The sequence below is a fragment of the Egretta garzetta genome, unplaced genomic scaffold (genome assembly GCF_000687185.1).
Source record: "Egretta garzetta isolate BGI_Z169 unplaced genomic scaffold, ASM68718v1 scaffold240, whole genome shotgun sequence".
Classification (NCBI taxonomy): Eukaryota; Metazoa; Chordata; class Aves; order Pelecaniformes; family Ardeidae; genus Egretta; species Egretta garzetta.
The window spans coordinates 676528-696798 of NW_009258480.1; the positions used below are offsets into that span (position 1 = coordinate 676528).

At 34.0% G+C, this 20271-nt stretch overlaps 1 protein-coding gene across 3 annotated transcripts in view; it reads left to right on the forward strand.

Annotated features, from left to right (window-relative positions):
* Positions 1–20271, forward strand: part of CSMD3 (CUB and Sushi multiple domains 3) — a 699407-nt gene that overhangs the window by 546642 nt on the left and 132494 nt on the right. For 2 of the 3 annotated variants that reach the window (XM_009643918.2, XM_009643926.2), the window contains 5 exons: positions 11367–11480; positions 12111–12206; positions 13085–13288; positions 16677–16801; positions 20141–20237. In XM_009643918.2, the coding sequence (XP_009642213.1) occupies positions 11367–11480; positions 12111–12206; positions 13085–13288; positions 16677–16801; positions 20141–20237 (636 nt within the window). The remainder of the gene's footprint in view (positions 1–11366; positions 11481–12110; positions 12207–13084; positions 13289–16676; positions 16802–20140; positions 20238–20271) is intronic. The other variant, XM_035899525.1, reaches the window with a different exon arrangement.

Genomic DNA, 20271 nt, shown 5'->3' on the forward strand with positions numbered 1-20271 from the left:
CTGTTTTTTAAAAAATGAATAGCAGAGTACTCTGGTCTCTTTAAGACAAAAAAAATTCCTTAGAAGTAAGGAAACACCTCTGCTGTGAGGTACTTGATTCTGTGTATCTTTTTAGTGGGATTGTGTGCATTATGGCTAATCAGAGGATGTGAAAATTTAAATTAAATCTCTTCCTTTTTCCTGTTTTACCTTTTTTTTTTAAATGTATACTTCTTGTCACATAAGATGAACAATGGATAGAAGGAACCAGAAAGCATTCTGTAAAAATGTTTAAAAAATAGCAAAGAAGACTAAATATTTGCATGTATAGATTGGTTGGGCAAAGCATTTTGAATTACAAAAAGGTACTGTGTTATCCTGGAGTGAAATACAAGTCCTACATTTTATGTCACAGCAAGAAAATGCACAAAACCCGGCAGTAAGCAATGAACTTTTTTTTACAGTGTTACATATTCCCTTTGAAGTCCTACCACTTTCTTATAACTAACATACCCTTGAGTTGTTACCCATGATGTATCACAATGTGACACAGCCTTCGCAGGCTAAAAAACCTGAACATTTAAATTTTAAAAAGTATATGGAGATGGACAGTAGGTACACTTTTCTACTATTTGGTGAAATATAATGCAATTTACTAAAGTAGAAGAATTGGTTTGCTCTTTAAAATCTTATAGCTATTTTGAGTAATAAATAATAGTATTAATGATGCTTCTCAAAATTTATTTTCTTGCTTACTATATTTAGTTTACTCACTGATGGACTTTCAGAGAAGTGAACACGTACTTTTTTCTCCCTTGCTGTTCCCTTCAAGGTAAATTTGAAGCTAGAAGTTTAAATAAAAATCTGTAAGAATTGAGGGATGAGAGCTGAAAACTGGCTTCAAAAAATGTGATATTTTCTTTGGGACACAGGAAGAAAAGAGTTAATTTAAAACAAGCAGCTAGGAACAGTTTTTATTTCTTTATGAAGTTTCACAGTTCAAATAACCTGTCAACTAGTAGTTCTGAAAGGTGTGTAATCATTTGATCTTCCAGCAGTGAAGGTTAAATTCTTGCTGAGGGAAAAATAGTTGAAGGAGATTCAACCTTCTCGTTGAGAAAACAGTTCAATGTGTAATTAGATGTATTCTATGTAATATATTTTAATGTATTCGATCAGGTCTCCATTTTTAACTTTTGTAAATTGCCAGTTACTGAGATCAAAGCCTTCTAGAGTTTTTAATATCATTTGAAAAAATTAAGACTGTCAATAATGTAGTCAAATATGGGATGAAATTATGCTACCTGCAACATATGTGATTGTAATGTGCATATATAATATAAAGTGGAGTATAAACATCTTTGTTGCTGTCCTTTTTGGCTGAGTGCATACTCCTTGCTGTGTAAAGAAGATAAAATCCTATGCTATGTATGATAGACTTGAAATGATTTCAGATTTTGACACTTGATACCTTTATAAAATAAAATTTCTTAATAAAATATCCTTATATTTACCTACATTAGAAATCACTATTTCAAAGTGTTATCACTGCTGGAGTCTGACTATATCACTATTCATCTCAAAATCATGAAGACTGCAGACTTAGTCGTGGTCATACTGATTAAAAATTAGACCTAAATAAATTAAGAATACACAGAGGGGACAAAATTAAAACAATAAAAGTACTGGACAATGGAATAATTTGCCTAAATGTGTGCTTCAGTTCCATCACAAAGCATTTAAATCAAGACTTTCCGATCTTAATAGCTATAAATTCTGAATCCAGGTAAAATATAATCTTAGGACAATGCTTACTAGTGGTTCTCAGAAGTACCTTCTCAGTCTCCATTAATCTGTGACTGAAGGATCTGTTGATCTATACGTAGTACCTTTGGTTTTAGTATCTCCTCATGAATTCTTCTTCTATTGATTTACATGACAGCTTTTTTAGCCCACTTAGGTTTAGCATTTATGCCATCCTGTAGCAAGCACTTCCCCTCCTTAAGTGTGTATCGTGTAAAGAAACATTCCCAGTTTTAAATGTGTTATTGTCTTTTTTCACTTGATGCTCTCCAATTCTAACTCCTTTAAAGGAGTTCATTCCCTGTTCAATTTCTCCATACATTTCATGTTTTTATTAATTCCTGTCATATTTTCCCCTTAATAATCTCCTTTTCAGTATGAAGAATTCAAATCTGTTCATGATGCAAAAGACACCTAATTTCATTCATGTTTTTTGCAGAGTGCAGACAAAAATATCTATCCCCTGCGTCCAGGATTTTCATATTTGTGTTATAATTGCTTGTTGTTCTCTGCTCTTTTCTTGATAACTGCTAATATTTTATTCCCCTTCTGTTACTACTGAGCACTGAATTGATGTTTCACAGGAATTACCTGTTATAACCTCAAGATCTCAGTCCAGGGTGGTTAATAGCTAATTCAAAGCCCATCATTGTTAATAGAAAGTAGGTTTATTTTTTTCTCATGTGCAGTACTTTACAACAAATTTAATCTAATATTTTATCACTAGTAATTCATTACCATAATGTCTTTCTGTAACTTTTCAGTTAGTTCTTGCTTTTACTATCTTTGATAAATTAACGCCATCAATGTATTTTATAACTGTTGCTTGCTTTTTAAATAATTTAAGCATATGTTGAAATTCACAGTTCCTGACACACATCCTTGCGCAACTCTGTGCATGAAGAAAACTATTTATGCCTACTGTTGTTTTCCTAAACGATGTAATTTTTTTTTCTTTTAAAACATCATTTGCTGAAATACTTTGTTGACTGGTTTTTGGAAACTGTGAAATGAAATTCTTTTTATACGCATCATTTCCTTAAGATAAAGAAATCTAATGTGTCCTAAATGATTGCATGGAAATGTCATGTAATGTACCTGCATGGAAACAGGGGATAAAAGCTTTCCAACTGATAACATATCATAGTGATTTTGGCCAATATAGTTGTAAAGTTAAGCCTATGCTAGATAAGGGCCTGATTACTTACATCAAAATTACTTACGTCACATTACAATCACCTACAAATGGTCTTGCAGGATCAGTTAGTATGAGTAGCAATAATTTATCCAGTGTCACAGAAGTTTAAGCTCGCAAGCTTTGCCTGTTGACTTGGTAAAACAACCCTGGAAAACACAACATGTGCAAAGTGGTTGTGAAACACTGTTCTTGCATTATTTTGGTTTTAGTTAGGACTATAGCATTAATCACTAATTGATCTGGGAGGCACTACATTAGGTTTAAGATGTATTGTGTTACATACCAGAAAAATACCTAATTAAAAACCATTACTAGTGACTAGTGTTAAGAAAGTCTACATATAGGACTGAAATAATATAGGAAAATGTCTACACATCTGTTGATAAAAATGTTTCAGTAGGATATTCTGAAACTATGGTGTACTTTTACATCATACAATATAGTACGTAACTTATCAGTAGGCTTTTCTGTTGAACTTTTTTTAAACTAAATCAATTCTAAATTTCTTATTCTCACTCTAGTCAGTGCTCTGGGTCTATTTACTCACTGTCAGTCTATTAAATAAAATATGATTATTGCTTATAGCCATCTATCTCTATTTATTGATAAACTTTTCTGCTTGTGCTGTATTATCATTTCAACATCCTTTCCCTGGTTTCAAAATACCATTGGCAATATTTGAGAGGAAAAGGTATTTTTTTCACTTAAAGCTTTGAGAATGACATTCTTAAAAAAAAAAAAAAAATAGTAAGGCTTAAGCAAAAGTCATAGGAATAGAGGCCTTTTTCTTTTTAAATGTAGTGTTATGAACTAAAGGGAAAAAAGATTAGCCATAAAATTTCAAAAGCTTGCCAGCATGTCAAAGGTACTAGAAAATATGTCATCTTCATCATATATGTAGTAGTGTTGCTTTTTTTTGTTTAGTGTGCCATATTATTATTCTCTCTGTTTTCCTAAGTGTTCTTGTTGTACCCTTGTTTTATAGGAACTAAACAGAATGAAATGCAATAACGTGCATGTTATCATTGAACAGTCCAATCTGTGATGTTTGATTGGTTTTGAATGTATTGGGTTTGCCTAGCAAGGTTTTTGTAGGGTGAAGGGTATGACAAAATGCCAGAAGCTTCCCCTGTGTCCAATCAAACTAATGCCAGCTGGCTCCAAGACAGAACCACCACTGGCCAAGGCTGAGCCAATCACCAACTGCAATAATATATTTAAGAACAGGGGAAAAAACTGTGCAACGCCACAAGCAGTCAGATGGGAGGAGTCAAAATATGTGAGAGGAAAAACTCTGCAGATACCATGGTCAGTGAAGAAGGAGGGGGAGGACGTGCTCCAGGCATCAAAGTAGAGATTTCTCTGCAAGCCCCTGGTGAAGACCATGGTGGCCCATGGTGGAACAGATATCCACCTGCAGCCTGGGGAGGAACCCATGCCGGAGCAGGTGGATACCCAAAAGAGGCTGTGACCCTGTGGGAAGCCCATGCTGGAGCAGGCTCCTGGCAGGGCCTGTGGCCCCGTGGGGACCCACGCTGGAGCCATCTGTTCCTGAGGGACTGCACTGTGTGGGAAGGAGGGACCCACGCTGGAGTAGCTGGTGAAGAACTGCAGTCCGTGGGAAGGCCCCAGGCTGGAGCAGTGAGTGGGGGACTGTCTGCCGTGGGAGGGACCCCAGGCTCAAGCAGGGGCAGAGTGTGAGGAGTCCTCCCCTGAGGAGGAAGGAGCGGCAGAGACAGCAAGTGATGAACGGAGCTCAAACACCATTCTTCGTCCCCCTGCACAGCTTGGGGGGAGAAGGTAGAGAACTCAGGAGTAAAGTTAAGCCTGGGAAGACGGGAGGGGTGAGGAGAAGGTGTTTTAAGATTTAGTTTTTATTTCTCATTATCCTACTCTGATTTGATTGGTAATGAATTAAATTCATTTTCCCCAAGTCAAATCTGTTTTGCTCATGATGTCAATTGGTGAGTGAGCTCTCCCTGTCCTTATCTCAACCCACGAGCCTTTTGTTATGTTTTCTCTTCCCTGTCCAGCTGAGGAAGGGAATGATAGAGTGGCCTTGGTGGGCACCTGGCATCCAGCTAGAGTCAACCCACCGCACTGATACTGAGTAAACTACTTACGATTTCTGATTCTGCATAAATACTGTCAGTTTTCTGACTGCAAGTATGGCCAATATTCTCCATGCTGAACAGAACAGCAAAATGGATAGTATTTGTGAAGTGTGTTTTCATTAACCGTTACCGGTTTACACACTGTGTGCTATAGGACTGGATAAAATTATATTCAACATATTTTCCTTAAATGGGCAGCTGAATGTGATCTTTATGCGATAAGAACATACATCAACAGAACAATAAAACACAAGTAAGCAAGCATCAGTAAACCATTTGTGAAGTTCTTCACTGACTAGGGCATGCCAATTAATGCACTAGAAACTTGTAGCACCAGTAGCTTGTCATAGTTTAATGTTTCTTGTCATACTTGTCAACTTATTTTGTATTGAATACTTACTGTTCTTTATAAATCTCATTAATTGAAGGAAAGCCCAGTATTTGAATAGGTCATTGATTTTATATATTTTAAAGTAAATTTTGGAGAAGTATCATTCTTCCACTTTCAAAAGTAATTACATACAAGCACCAAAGAGAAAATGTGTCATGATAAGTGTCATTAAAAGCAAATTTTCTGTCAGTATACAGTTGAATACTTTGATATTGATTGTGGATAAAAGAGCAACTAACCCTCTTCTAGAGCTATGCCCTTGTCCTTTTCACAACATATGTCCTTATTTCCTTCTTTAAAAAAAAGAACAAAACAGTATAGTCTGGAGGAAACTAATGCTTTCTATTGCTAGACACACAAAACATTATAACATGTAAGCTTGTGCATAGGTAAAATCACATTTGTTTATTTAACACATTTATTTATTTTTTGTTTAGTGGGATATAATTTCAGGTCTTCAGTTTACAGTCAAGTTTTTAAAAGACTGCTTCGTAAGACATCAAGAAGAATAAATCGTGTCTGTAAGGACAAAACATTATGGATGAGGTTCACCTCAGCTTTCTTCATCCGTCTAAAAATTTAATATCTAGTTTACACTAGTTCTTCAGGTTCCCACTTTAGTTAAAGGAGAAAGATAGTACCTTCCAGAGCATTATCATTCCACTTCAGGAAAAAAGTTAAGAAAGAAGTCCCAAAAAACTATATAACTTTTAGGTAGCTTAGGCAAAAAGAGACAGATTTAACATTTAGGATATACAATCAAACTTAAAAGCTTTAAAGGTAGTCAAAATGGTAAGATATGTTTTTTATCTGTAAGGGTAAATAAACCAATGTTACCTGTTACAACAAACAATAATAATAGATGCTTGAATTTCAGTTTAGTCAAATTGAAACAAACCAATATAAAGAAGTTGCTAAGGTGTGGTGTTTCTTTCAGGGTTCTGTATTGCATAGTAGATGCAATATATTAGCATTATTTATTATTATTACTGCAAATGTATAATATAATATAATTATATAATATATAATGGAATATAATATTTGGCATGGTATAATATAATACAATATATAATATACATAGTATTTAGTATAAAATGTACTGGTTTGACTTTTTTCCCTCTATTATTGTTCTGTTGCAGATCCAGAAAGGGTTTCACATGTATGCATAATGAGTCAGGCCAGGAGAGAGGGATGTGAGCTGCAAAAAGGGAGAAATAGAAAGGGAGAGTGAAGTTTGAAGCCTGAGGGAGAATGATAATTCATATAATGTAATCAACTTTGCTGATTTTAGGAGCAAGAAAGAAATCTATTAATTAGGAGTGTTCATTCCTGTTCCAGCTCCAGGAAAAGACCAGAGTCTCAGTTTTCTCCCATTTTATATGGAATTATGTCCATTTCTGAGGAAATATGCATGTACCATTTTCTGTGTAATTTCACTTGAGTTCCTCATTCTGAGCTTCTGCCTCATCTCATGTCCCCAAACACATTCTTACTGTCATTTCATACATTCAGATAAACAGTTTATCCTCTTAAACATGAGAAGATGTAGCATCCCCATCTCCTTCATCCCTTCCTAGTCTGGGAATGCAGGAATACAGTAACGAAAAAGAGGATAGCCATCATGGTTTTAGTCAACACTTTCTTTACAGACAAAAAACAAAGGAAGAACAGCAGAGTATGTCTTATGGCTCAGACCTACATCTGTGCACTTCTGCTTCTTCTGTCTTTTCTTTGCCTTCACACAGGGGAAGAAAACAGCATCTGACAGCTTTAAGAACCAGAACTCTTTCTGCCCTTCCTTAACTGTCCCTTGTTTGCAGAGAGAATCCTTTACTCTTTCTTATTCTACCTAAACTTCTGGATGTCTTGCCAGGGAATAGAGGACTCCACCCGAGAGAACAATAGCTGAGACTGCCAACATTACAATGACAGCTCGTGATGAAAGGCAGATAGATCAGTAAAGGCTTTTTCCACAGACTAAGAGATTAAGAACTAGGCAGTCATGCATGTCACTCACATTGTGAAGAACTAGTTTAAATTCACATTAATTTGTCCTATCCAAGTACAGTTACCTGGCACACCTATGTGTCATCTGGAAAATCTCCACAAATTTGTGTTGACCATTGATATTGAATGTTAACTTATTCAAGTGTATTTGATTTGCTAATAACAGTAAGCTTGTGCTATTCACATGATGACATTGCAATACAATTCAATTACATTTGAGGACTTCTGTAGGTTTATGTTTTATAATCATACCTTTATACAGTGGGAAACTTGTGTGAGAGTAATCTATAGCTTCAATAACTATAGAAAATGTATATAATTATATATTTATGTCTATCACGTATATATATGCATTCCTTTTACCTTTTGACATCTTCAGCATCTTTTAATTTTCAGTTATTTCATGTTTTCTCTTTATTTTTATATCTGATTATTTTTTGTAACATTGTTATATTAATTCCATTCACTTTCAGTTGTACAGTCACTCTTGTTAATAGCTATTGGTTGAGGATAAGCAGTTCTCTACCCTTACTCATGTCAGTAAGGATACCTCTCCTAGTGGTTTACGCATAAACCCAGCACTAGCCTTATTTTGACGTCTAGTCTGCAGTGCACCCAAGAGGCTTATACTGTTAGAATCAATTTTTACTGCTTACAACTTCAGGAACACTAGACATCTGTTTTATTCTGGTATTTGCTTTGAATGGATTGAGATTTACCTAACAGGATACTACTAGTAGGGACTTTAATTTGTATTCACAAATAATTATATTTTTCCTGTTATAGCATATGCTAAAAAGTGTCAGCTGTTACAGATAAGTCTAACAGATATCACTAAAGATTAATGCTAGAGACACAGGGTAGACAATGTATTAGCAGTAACTGGGAGACAACCAAATATCTGGAGATGTAAGAGGAGAATCATTAAAAAAAAGACACCTCTGCTACTAATTTAATTTAAAAACTAAATAATGATAATAACACTGCTAACTCAGAGATACTCAGTTATACACCTATATGCACAATTTCTGTAAGATCATCTCATTAGGATGTCATCTTTCAGTCTTTCCTGTTATGTCAAACTGAAGTGTTCCACTGAACATTACAAGATCAGATCTTCTAATTTGTTTATGTGAGCTGGTCAAAACGTATTTAAGTTTCCTTTCTGAAAGCAATACACCTATATGCACAATTTCTGTAAGGTCATCTCATTAGGATGTCATCTTTCAGTCTTTCCCTTCAAAATCTTAAGTGATTACTGAACAATTTCTCTTTGAAGAGCCCAACATACATTCAATTTATCTTGCAGTTTTACTGGACATCTTTCTCTGGTAGAAGGGGGTGAATATGATTTTATTTGGTGTCTACATGAGTATAATTCAATTTAAAAATATTGAGTCAGTCCATCATTACAGTGTATTGCTAGTTCATCCTAAATACAAAGGAAAACTTCATACATTTTTTCTTATCTTTTGCTTGTTTTAAAGCTAAATACTTCAATCAAAGAGATTATTCACACAGGAAAGCTATGTTCCAGCAAGAGGAGGCAGGTATAAGTTGTAACTGTAGGTAGCCTCTGACTTTTTTAACAGTATAGCAGAAGTATTTTTAATTCTTTCACCCTAAGTTAAGACAATAATCGGTCATAATAAACCTTTCTACCTTTAGCATCTGTGAGTTTATTAACTATACTTTCTATGATTACGCTATTTTCCATAAGACTCTTAGCTTTCAGTACATGAATGTTAAGCTACTTCATATGAATAAATAACAGACCTTAACTTTAAAATCCTCCTAGAGGCAGATATTCTGCTATTCATTCATGCTTTTTATTGTTTTCAAGGATATTCCATGGCTTATTGTATGTGTCTTGAATGTGACACCCAAAGGAAATGGTAGAAGAACTGAAAAATTTAAACAATGTCCTGCTTTTCACAAAAAAAAGGAAATCTTGTACCTCCCCTCCTCTTCCCCCCCAACAAAAAGTTTTTCTGAAATTCCTGAAATTAAACCTAGAATGATTGTCATCATACTAGTGTAGTAACATCTTAATCCAGTTCTCTGATCTTGTGGAGAATTCCTGTCTTTCTTATGAGAATAGGTACAAGAGTTTATCTTACGCAATAATAATTTGACTGATGACCCTTATCTGATTAGCTGTTAAAGACTTGCTGAGTCTTTCTCATTGAAAGAGAATCTCACACAATAGTTTCCTGCTTTCTGCTTCCTGCAATTATGCCTGAATCCTGCTTATTTAAATCATGGCTTTTCTCCATTGCCATTTATTATTTGGCTGCCTGGCCATGATCCACCACTTAGCACAGTGAATGGGGTCTCTAGACATGGGAAGTTTGTATGTATTTATTGTTTCTTAGTATGTACTTTTTATCTTTAATCACAATAAATACAATTTCTCTAGTGAGAAATTTCTCTTTCCCTGTTTTTTAATTAAGGTTATAGCTTCTAAACAATGTTGCTTTCTTCTTTTTTATTTTTCTTTTTTTTAAATTTTTTGTCTCAAAAAAAAAGTTATTATAAATCCTGATAAATTATAATATATTGTATTACGAGAAACATCACAACTAAATCATAAGCAAAGAGAGGATGTCATCAGTGGAGATGATGAAGAATCAGATCAAGAGGTTTTCTTTTAAAAAATGACTTCTTTTATTCTTGAAAAGAGGGTATGATAGGATCCTGAGTTGGCAAGGTGGAACTGCCTTTCTTTAAAGCAGTCAAAAAAAAAAAAAAAAAAAAAAAAAAGAAAACAATTTGAAGACTTCACAGTTTTAAACCTCTAAGGGTGTATACTCAGAAGAATTGTAGGTGCCTAGTGTTATCCTTTATAACAAAGCATACCAGGTAAAGATATTACAGAGCACATGCAAACAAATATAATCTAGTAGCAGCACATTAGAATATTTATCTCAAAATGCCTAACCTGGATAACGAACCAGAACTTGTTTTGTTTCTCTTTATAGGTGTTCCAGTACTTACAAATATCTAACTATTTCTGTCTTTTTACCCTTATACTCCTTAAACTATTTCCCCTCAACTGGTAGTAATGGTGATAAAATTAAGGTATAAAAGTTTTGTAGGTACTAGGGCCAGAGCTAATCCAAATAACTCGTTTTTCTTTTGCACTGTTAACTTATATTGAAAGTGCAAGCACCTGTGATGTGAATGTGCTGTGCAGACCTTTGAACTGAAGTGCAAAAATAACATTCTGAATTGAGTTCTACTAGCATTGCTTTAAAAACTAATAATTTTTTGTGACTCAGTATATCTATTCTGAAAAGTGTTTGTTACTTTGAATCAGTTGCTCATCTATTTCACAAGGGTAAAGATGCACTGAATGTTAATGTTCTTAAGAAAAATGAAACATTTCATGGTAAGTAAGATTTATAGAGGCTTATCAACAAAATTAATTAATAAAACCCGAAGTATAGCAATATGCCTAGAATTATAAAGGAGGATATTGCACTGAGAATTTAAGTGTGTGTTGAGTGGGGAGAGTAGAGAATTTGGAAGTATATTCAACAACAGAACTAAGTTTCTGTTCCCTTATTACTAGAATCTTTCAATGAGTATATGTATAGCTTGTGTACCTTCATTGCCTCTTTTATATACATAGAATTATATTTTTATCTGTTTATGGATATTGTATGAAAAAACCCCAAAACACCAGGACAGCTAATTAAGAGATCATAAAAATGAATCAATAAATAGAATTTTTTTATTTAAATATTTTAAAAACAAATTATTAATGCATATTTTATTATGTTCTTTTTTTTTTTCCTTTCTTATTCTGTCCTGCTTTTTATTTTTTTTTGTCATTGGTACCTGTTCCTTTTTCCCCTTCCTCTTTGGGCAGTGGTTTTTGGCCAGTTTGTATTTTTTCAGACATCACTCCATGATGTAGTTGAAGTATATGATGGCCCTACTCTGCAGTCATCTTTGTTATCCTCACTCTCAGGATCTCATTCAGGTATCCTTTAATAAAACTGTCATTAAACTGTTACTTGTTCTTTATGCATCTAGAAAGATACTTTAGTCAGAATGAAAAAGAAAAGTATGAATGTCCTATTTTGTTAGATACAATTCAGGCAAAGATATGAAATCAGGATTTTGAACCTAATCATTCAAAATTACACATTAATGAAAAAGGGAAGTAAAATTGTATCTGTTTTCTTTAGACTTTTTTTTTTTTTCTGATATTTATCTGTTATAATGTTCTGGGCTTTTTACTCTGTGCCTTTATGACATTTACCTAGTGAGCAATCTGAAATGGGTATTATATATTGAAAAGGGAAAGATGCATATATTTTTGTACAGATTATGTGCATGTTGACTCAATTTAAAAAAGTATGGGTTTGGGGTTTTTTTTGTACAGGAAAAACCCAACCAATATGCCTAAAAACTGAGATGAGTTTTAGTTCCCCTTTTCTAGATACTACCAACATAAAATATTGAAATTGCATATATCTTGCAAAGTTTACTGAAGCAGAACAGGGGTTTGGGAGTGTTATTTCTATTTGCAAAGATGTTGACAGGTGTTTTGAATGCTTCTTTAGTAAAAAGTTCTTACAATTGCTTTGTATTTGCTTTGTTTGAGTAGGTGAATCCCTTCCATTGAGCTCAGGTAACCAGATCACGGTTAGATTTACTTCAGTTGGACCAATAACAGCTAAAGGATTTCATTTTGTTTATCAAGGTGAGACAACCAGCAAAAATGTCTACATTTATTATTTTCATCACAAATTGTAAATCACTAGAGAGGAACAGACTGAGAACACAGAGGAAAGTAATACCTGTTAACAATATAACAAATTTCACTATTTCTGCATGTTTTGAAAAATCTTTAGGACAATTCCTTTACCTCTATTTTAAAGCTTAAATCAAATATTTAAGAAGCATAAGAGAGGATGCAAATTTAAGAAGACAGTTACAGAAAGCAGCTGTTTCTGTTTGCTAATCTGGCTGACTGATGTTAGATCCATCTGGCTGCTCAAACCAGTTTATCTCTCAATTTAAATATAAATAACTGTAAGTGTTATTACCTGTGGATGAATAGGTGATCTTGCTGTTATTAAGATAGTTCTCTTGGTTTACATTATTTGCCTTTTTATGGGTCAAACACATAAATGGTTATACATCAGTATTTGCAACTGCAATTCATTCTTTCATTAAATTTAAATCCTGATCTGATAGTCAGAATACACATTTAGAAATACACAGAAATAAATGTAAATATCCATTTGACAAAGAAATGTTATATTGAAACCACATATTAGCTGAATATTTCATAGTAGTATTTCTTTTCAGTGCCATTTTATAAAGGTTTCAGTGTGGGTTTTATGCTTTGCTTTTAATCTTGGCAAGGATATCAGTGCTATGCTCTTCTAAATAGTAACTCAGACATTAAAAGTATGCAATCCATATTATGAAGATTAATTTGGGGATTATGAAAATGTTCTTAACTGGCAAATAACTGAGTGTTACTTCCAAACATTTTGAATATTCGGGGTTCAAAATCTGTATTCTTCCACCAAATCTAAAATTAAGAATCCACAATTGTTCGTATGTTTGCAGCTGTTCCAAGAACAAGTGCAACACAGTGTAGCTCTGTGCCTGAACCGCGATTTGGAAAGAGGATTGGAAATGAATTTGCAGTTGGGTCATTGGTTCTTTTTGAGTGCAATCCAGGCTATATCCTCCATGGGTCAACAGCAATTAGATGTGATACAGTACCTAATGCATTGGCACAGTGGAATGATTCACTCCCTACATGTGTTGGTGAGTTCTTAAGGCTTTTTAATAGAACTAATTACTGCCTAAAGTGTAGACTATTCTCTCTATCTGAATGTGTTCCTTCTTTGTCATCTGTAGAGTATTTCATTCTTGCTTAGTTTATTCACTTTCTTCTTCATTCAAGGTTAAGATTTTATTCCCCTTTCTATTCTAACCTTGCTGTGACATTTCACAAGCTTCATGAACATAATCTGCTGTTATAAATTATATGTTAGCTTCTTTTACATTAACATCACTGACAGTCCCTGGCTGTCCCTTAATCAAGACTCAGAAATATCAGTTTGTGCCCTGACTGCTTACGAGACTAAGATGCTCTCACCTTTTGGATCTCAAACAAGATATTGCAAGGTATTAGAAAGAACATTACTGTATTAAAGATTTACAAATAGCTACACTAATATTTCATTGCTTGTCAGAAAAAAAGCAGTAATTTTTCAGATCAGAAAACATACTTTGCCTGGTTCTAGTCATACAAGATTAAATTCTCAATATTAAATTCTTAAATTAATGTGCATCCATTGACAGTTACAAAGCTGATTTGCACCAACTGAAAATCTAGTGGTTGTGCTGAAAACCTACACAGTAAGGAGATAAAATTCTAATGGTACATTTTTACATAGGTTTATGTCAAGGACAAATATGGCACATTTACATATTAAATTTTATTAGAGTTTGGCTTGGTTTTTTTATATGGAAAAAAAATCAGTTATTTATAAATTAATTCCAGTTGGTTATCAATTGCACAGATGTTTTTGAATGCCATCAAACTTTTCCACCTGTAACATCTGTTGCAGTACTGACTGCATTATACATTAATTTTGTGCAAATTGTATTCACATTGAAAACTATTCATTTTGAGAATGAAGATATCTGAAGAACTCCATTCCCAGCCAAAACAATAAACATATGTATGAGGTAGTTATTTTACTTTCCTTGACAGAGAACAGATTTTTTAAAAAAAAAATATTCTAACTCATTTCAAACCCCACATTATGATACTGATTCCAGCATTAAAAAGCAGCATTAAAAAGTACATAAGAAGAGTTTTAGATGAGTGGAGGAAAGGAAAATAAAGAACTTTTTTTTTTATTAAGTTGATTTGAATCATCTGTGCTAATCAACTGATGGTACAGGGTAGAGTCTGAGTGGTTTTCAGTAAAATGAAAGATTTTCTCCAGAATACTAAAATCTTGACAAATATCAAGACTAGCTACCACTGGAAATATTAATAAAATTTGACTAACCAGCTATTATACACAAATCATATTTATCTAGACTGTTTCCAGCTGTGATGGATTGGCCTTGGGTGGGTGCCAAGTGCCACCAAGCCATTCTATCACTCCCCTCCTCAAGCTGGGATGGTGAGAAAATGAGGTGGAAAAAAAACAACTTGTGGGTCCAAATAAAGGCAGTGTACTAACAACAAAATCAAAGGCTGTGCACAGTAGAAAAAAAGAAAACAAAGATTTTATTCTCTGCTTCCCATCAGCAGGTGATGTTCAGCTGCTTTCTGGGAAGAAGAGCTTCAGTACGTGTAGCTGTTGCTCTGGAAGACAAACATCATAAATAATGAATGCCCCTCCCTTCCTCCTCCTTTCTCATAGCTTTGATTGCTGAGCTGACATGATATGGTATGGAATATCCCTTTGGTCATTTTGGGTCAGCTGTCCCAGCTACGTCTTCTCCTAAGATCTTGCCTGCCCCCAGCCTACTGCTGAGGTGGGGAAATGTTGGAGAGACAGCCTTGATACTGTGCGAGCACTGCTTAGCAGTAGCCAAAACACTGGTGTGCTATCAGCACCTTTCTAGCTACAGATATAAACCACAGCTCTATGAGGGCTGCTATGGGGAATATGAACTCCATCTCAGCCAGACCCAATACACAGGCATAGGAACAGAACCAGAACTTATATATCAATGAGAGACTGAAGTATACAGCTATATTTCATTTTTTATCAGTGATCACAGTTTCATCAGTAGAGTTGTACCATTTACCCCCTTAAAATGTATTGGGTTTGTTTTTCAGATATAACAACCCAGAAAAGTGTTATTAATTATTTTGGCCATTGATCACTATATATTATTGGTATTTTAATACATGGTTTGGTCTGTGAAAGAGAAAGCTATCTGTCTCTAGAAAAATTGAACTGAGAAAGGGTTATAGGCCACCTTTTACGTGTCAAAATCACTGTGCCAATAAAGATGATAAAATATATATGAAATGAAAATTGCATTGAACTAAATCAGTTTAATAATTAAAGTGGTAGACATGACCATATTAAATTGGCTTAACTCTAGTGAATGCTTGAATATTTCCTTACAGATAGTAGGCATCAATCATTCTGTCTGTTCATCCTTTTATGGGTAATTATTTAAACACTTTAAGTGACATTGGCCTTTAGTTTATCCATGTAGTTCCCAACAGACTCTATCAATTGTATGCCACACAAAATATACCTACAATCTTCATTATTAAGATAAATTGCGCTCTCCTACTTATTTTCTAAATCCCCATATTTGTATATAATGAAATCCATTCAAAACTCAGTAGTGTTGCATAGAAGTGATAATTTAGCTTCTAATGGTTTTGATGAACCATGTCATTTGTCTTTTGCTTCAACTTCTTAAATACAAACAGAATATCCGTATCTAGATTAAGCTGTAATATTTTTTGTCCCTGTTAGAGCACCTAATGATCTAAACAAGATACATTCAAGTTGAACATTCAGAAGAGAAACTTGATGGTACTGAATGCCTCTATCCTATTTCATGCATAACACTTTTATTAATCCATGGGCATGGATACAATGAGTGAAGTCTTGCAAGCATTTAGCAATCTCTTTACTAATGTGATAGCTCCATAGTCTGTAAAGGGATAACTCACACAAGCAAATAGAACAGTCAGGGAGTTGAGACTGGTCCTATTAATTATTCAGACAACAACAAAACAGCAGTTTAAGAAAGTATATCTTTTTTATGACACATTTTTGTCTTTTATACTAATACAATGCATAACTGTTCAAACTTAATTTTTAACTCCTAAAAATAAAGTTTTATTTTTGTAAGATTACTAGGAATGGAATGGATTTCACTTTGTTAAAGGTCAAATAAATAAGGGGAATGTGAGCATGACTCTGTCCAGTAGAAAACTGACATAATTCTAATTTTCCTTTATTCTTTTTTTGTCGTTTAAGAGAAGGTTTTTGAGGTACAAGATTTTATTTTCCTTAAGTGAATACAAATTATTTAATGTAAGATAAATTTACAAAAGTTTTCAGCCATAGTATGCTGAACATTGTATAAGCTTTTATAAAAACTTTTCTCACTTCTGAAGCTTCATAGTTCTTTCCTGGCCTCATGCATTTCCTTTCAGTGCCCTGTGGTGGAATTTTAACAAAGCGCAAAGGGACCATTTTGTCTCCTGGTTACCCTGAACCTTATGACAACAATCTGAATTGTGTGTGGAAGATCACAGTACCAGAGGGAGCAGGGATTCAAGTGAGTATATCTACTATTTGCTTATTATCATCATGTTTAAAACCGATTTTCCTGATACAAGAGCACAAGAAGATAAATTCTTCATACATTTTTCTATCTCACTGATGATTCTCACACTGGAATTTATTGCACATCTTTTTATACATGCAGTTGTTAAAAGTTATAAGATTTACAAAAATCTTAAAAGATACACTTGTAACTTTTTCCTTAGGAAAAAAAAAAAAAAAGTAATTTAAAACGTGTTACTCCAATAAGTCAGTGACTCCTTGTAAGCCAAAGGACAAAGAAATGCTTTCCTGTGATTTTTTTTTTCCCCTCTCCCAAAATGGATAAATCTCCTCTAATAGAGTGAAATTAAGTGGGTTGCTTCCATGAACAAGTTATATATATACTCCTAGATACTCTGTTATTTACTCTATAGTTGTGGAAGTTCATGGTAATACAAAAAATCTATTTTTGCTTTAAATAACAGAAAATACTTAAGAAAAACATAGAAGTTTTACAGAAGACAGAAATAATCAGAAATCCAACCCAAGTCCATACACAATAACATTTATGAGTTCAATTTTCAAAGCCATAAATATCCATTAACAACAGCATTTAATAACCTCAATCAGTTTTGAAATTGATTTTGACAACATTGCTTGATTTAAATGGTTGACTAAGTTAGGGTACTTTGGTCTGTGTATTTCTTATACAACCAGTAATGTAAGTTAAACACTAGGAGGATAGTTCAGAGGATTTAAACTAGGCATTAACTGGCATCCTGATTTAGGCAGTCACTGTTGCTTTTTGGAAGTATTTATCTCTTATCACAGACTGCATTAGGGGATTAAGTTGCTAACTTTGATTTCAAGTTAGGTGTCTAATCTGCATGATAGTCTTTTGCTCAGGAGTCATAATAAATAGATATATTTAGTGTTTGCTTTTTTTCTAGTTGTCCTGAGGTTTCTGCTGAGCTATCAAATATCATCCTTCCTTTTTATTATCTGTTACTGAATAAGTTATTAATTTATATTCACAAAAACGTAATAACAGGGCAATTTCATGGGCATACCTGTATGATTGTATTTTGATCTGTAGAGTGTTTAATTTTGTCACTGAAGCAGGACAGTCATAAAGTGTGCTATTCCTGCTTGATCCTTTGAATCCTGTCTGAATTTCAGGGCTAGGAGGATAAAGTCCCTGATATAGTACTAAATACAGCTGATACAGGATCAGTAAGACAGAGTATACATCAGAAATCATCATACAATTTTTACTGTGTTATTTTTAAGAACTGTGCTTAGATTTATATCTACTAATGACATAAAAAATGGCATCAGAATTGTTTTGATTTTGTTTTTTTTCACTTCATAGGAAATAAAAAACCTAAATATACATATATAAAAATTTAATTACTACTGTGAAAATCAGCTACCTGAGGCAAAATTTGAAAACTTGGGTGACTGATTTTGTCCAACCTGAAAATGCATGCAAATTAAGCTATTCAAGAAATTGTGATAGCTGTTGCCTTTGTGTTTACGTAAATGCATAAAGTATCTGGACATTTTTCCTGACCAATATTTATTCTCTCAAAGTAACAAAGACACTCCTGGTTTTAAAGGAAATGAAAATAATATATCACCAATGCATATTCCTCTGTGAAGTATGTAGATGCAATTTTAAACTATTTAAGTATAACAGCTATCAATGTGTATGATTATGTTGTTGAATTTGTTGAAACAATGTGACCAGATGTAAATACTAAGCTGTCTCATAACAAATCAAAAAGCAGGCATTTAAAAGTAGATTTGGCTAAATAGGAGGAGTGTGCACTAAAAGCCTGCCTTCAGGCACCTAACTTAAATACCTTATATCAGGAAACTAATATACCATGGTTCTTTATAAAGTTAGGGCAGAAAGGCAGCTCAGGTAGATAATTCAAAACATCTAATATAGGGTCCAGCTCTGAATCACCACCTGAAGATATGACTGTCTACTTATTGATTACATGGAGAGGTTAAGGCAAATAGCATCAGCTGCATTAAAATAGATGCTTTAAATTATGTGGTTTATGATGCATATAAAAACTGTAGTCAGCAACAATCTAGGTCTGAAAGCATAAAAAAGGTTACATAATTTGAAATTTGTTCTGAAGGTTTCCTAGGTGTCCACACTACCAATTCTGTATGTCTTCAGAAATACTCCTGTTAGAGGCAACACTCATAAATTTCACCTAAATCCCTTGTGAACCAAAAAATAAAGAAATAAATCTTAAAGTTTTCTGAGACACCAGATCCAGTGGGCCTCCTACAAGTACCTAAAACATGCTAACAGTCAGGGTCTCTGCATTGCTTTACTTTTTTTTTTTAAATAATCATCCTTTGACTGCCACATGTGACAAATTTCTACAAAAACTACAGTGTTTAAGACCCCTATCCAAGAAATGGGTAGGAAAACTGAACATTCTTTTTACCTAGAAGAAGGTCCAGGTCATATATTTCACATAGAAAAAGACCTTCATTACCTAGTTTTACTGGAACCAGCATGATTCTCTAACTTAGTGTCTAAGGTACCCCTTTTTGAGAGTGGTTGGTGTTTCATCCATGCCTCTGTCACTCTTTAAATGCTTTTCATAAAAAAGTTATTTCACTAAAACAAACAAAAAAAAAAAAAGTCAGACCAAAACAGGACCAGGAACCTGGCATTTCTCTTTGTGAGGAATGTTTTCACTATATGAGAACAGATATATCCTCCTTCTTGCAGTCTGCTTACCTTTTTGCATCTCCTTATGAGTGGAAAGATGTCACCTCTGGAAGGAATTAAGTGAATGTTCCGCCTTTTGCTTGTAGGATGCTAGTGACTTCTCCTCAGGAGATGAATCAATGATGAAAGTAACCAAACACAGGAGGCTGCTCTCACTTGGAGGCAGAATTGAACATAGCAAGATAGGTGAAGCAGCGTGCATCACTGTGGGACTGTTTTTAGCCCTGGATAAACTAGAAAGAATCACAAAGAAACTGCAGTAATTGATGACACCACATTTTGTCTACCCCTCAATGTCCTCCCATAAAAGGAATCATATTTTATACTCAGATGATTTTCACAGTTGTGTGACTTGTTAGAAGTAATATGTGGTTGTCGCTAAGGGTCACAGGATTTAGAATTCTGAATTGGCAATTAAATACAAAAAATGTTGCAATGCAGTTTTGTTCACTTAATGATGATTTTCCATTCCCTTTGAGAATGAGAGCAAGACACAACTTTTCCTGATTGAAAGCACAGAAGCAGTCATCTTTGTACTTGAATACAGAGGGGAAGAAGTTTATGTTCTTTAACTCACATTTTTCTTTATAGGTGCAAGTGGTGAGTTTTGCCACGGAACACAACTGGGATTCCTTAGACTTTTATGATGGTGCTGACAACAACGCTCCAAGGCTTGGAAGCTATTCAGGTGACTGAGAAGATTTTACAATAAGTGTTTCACA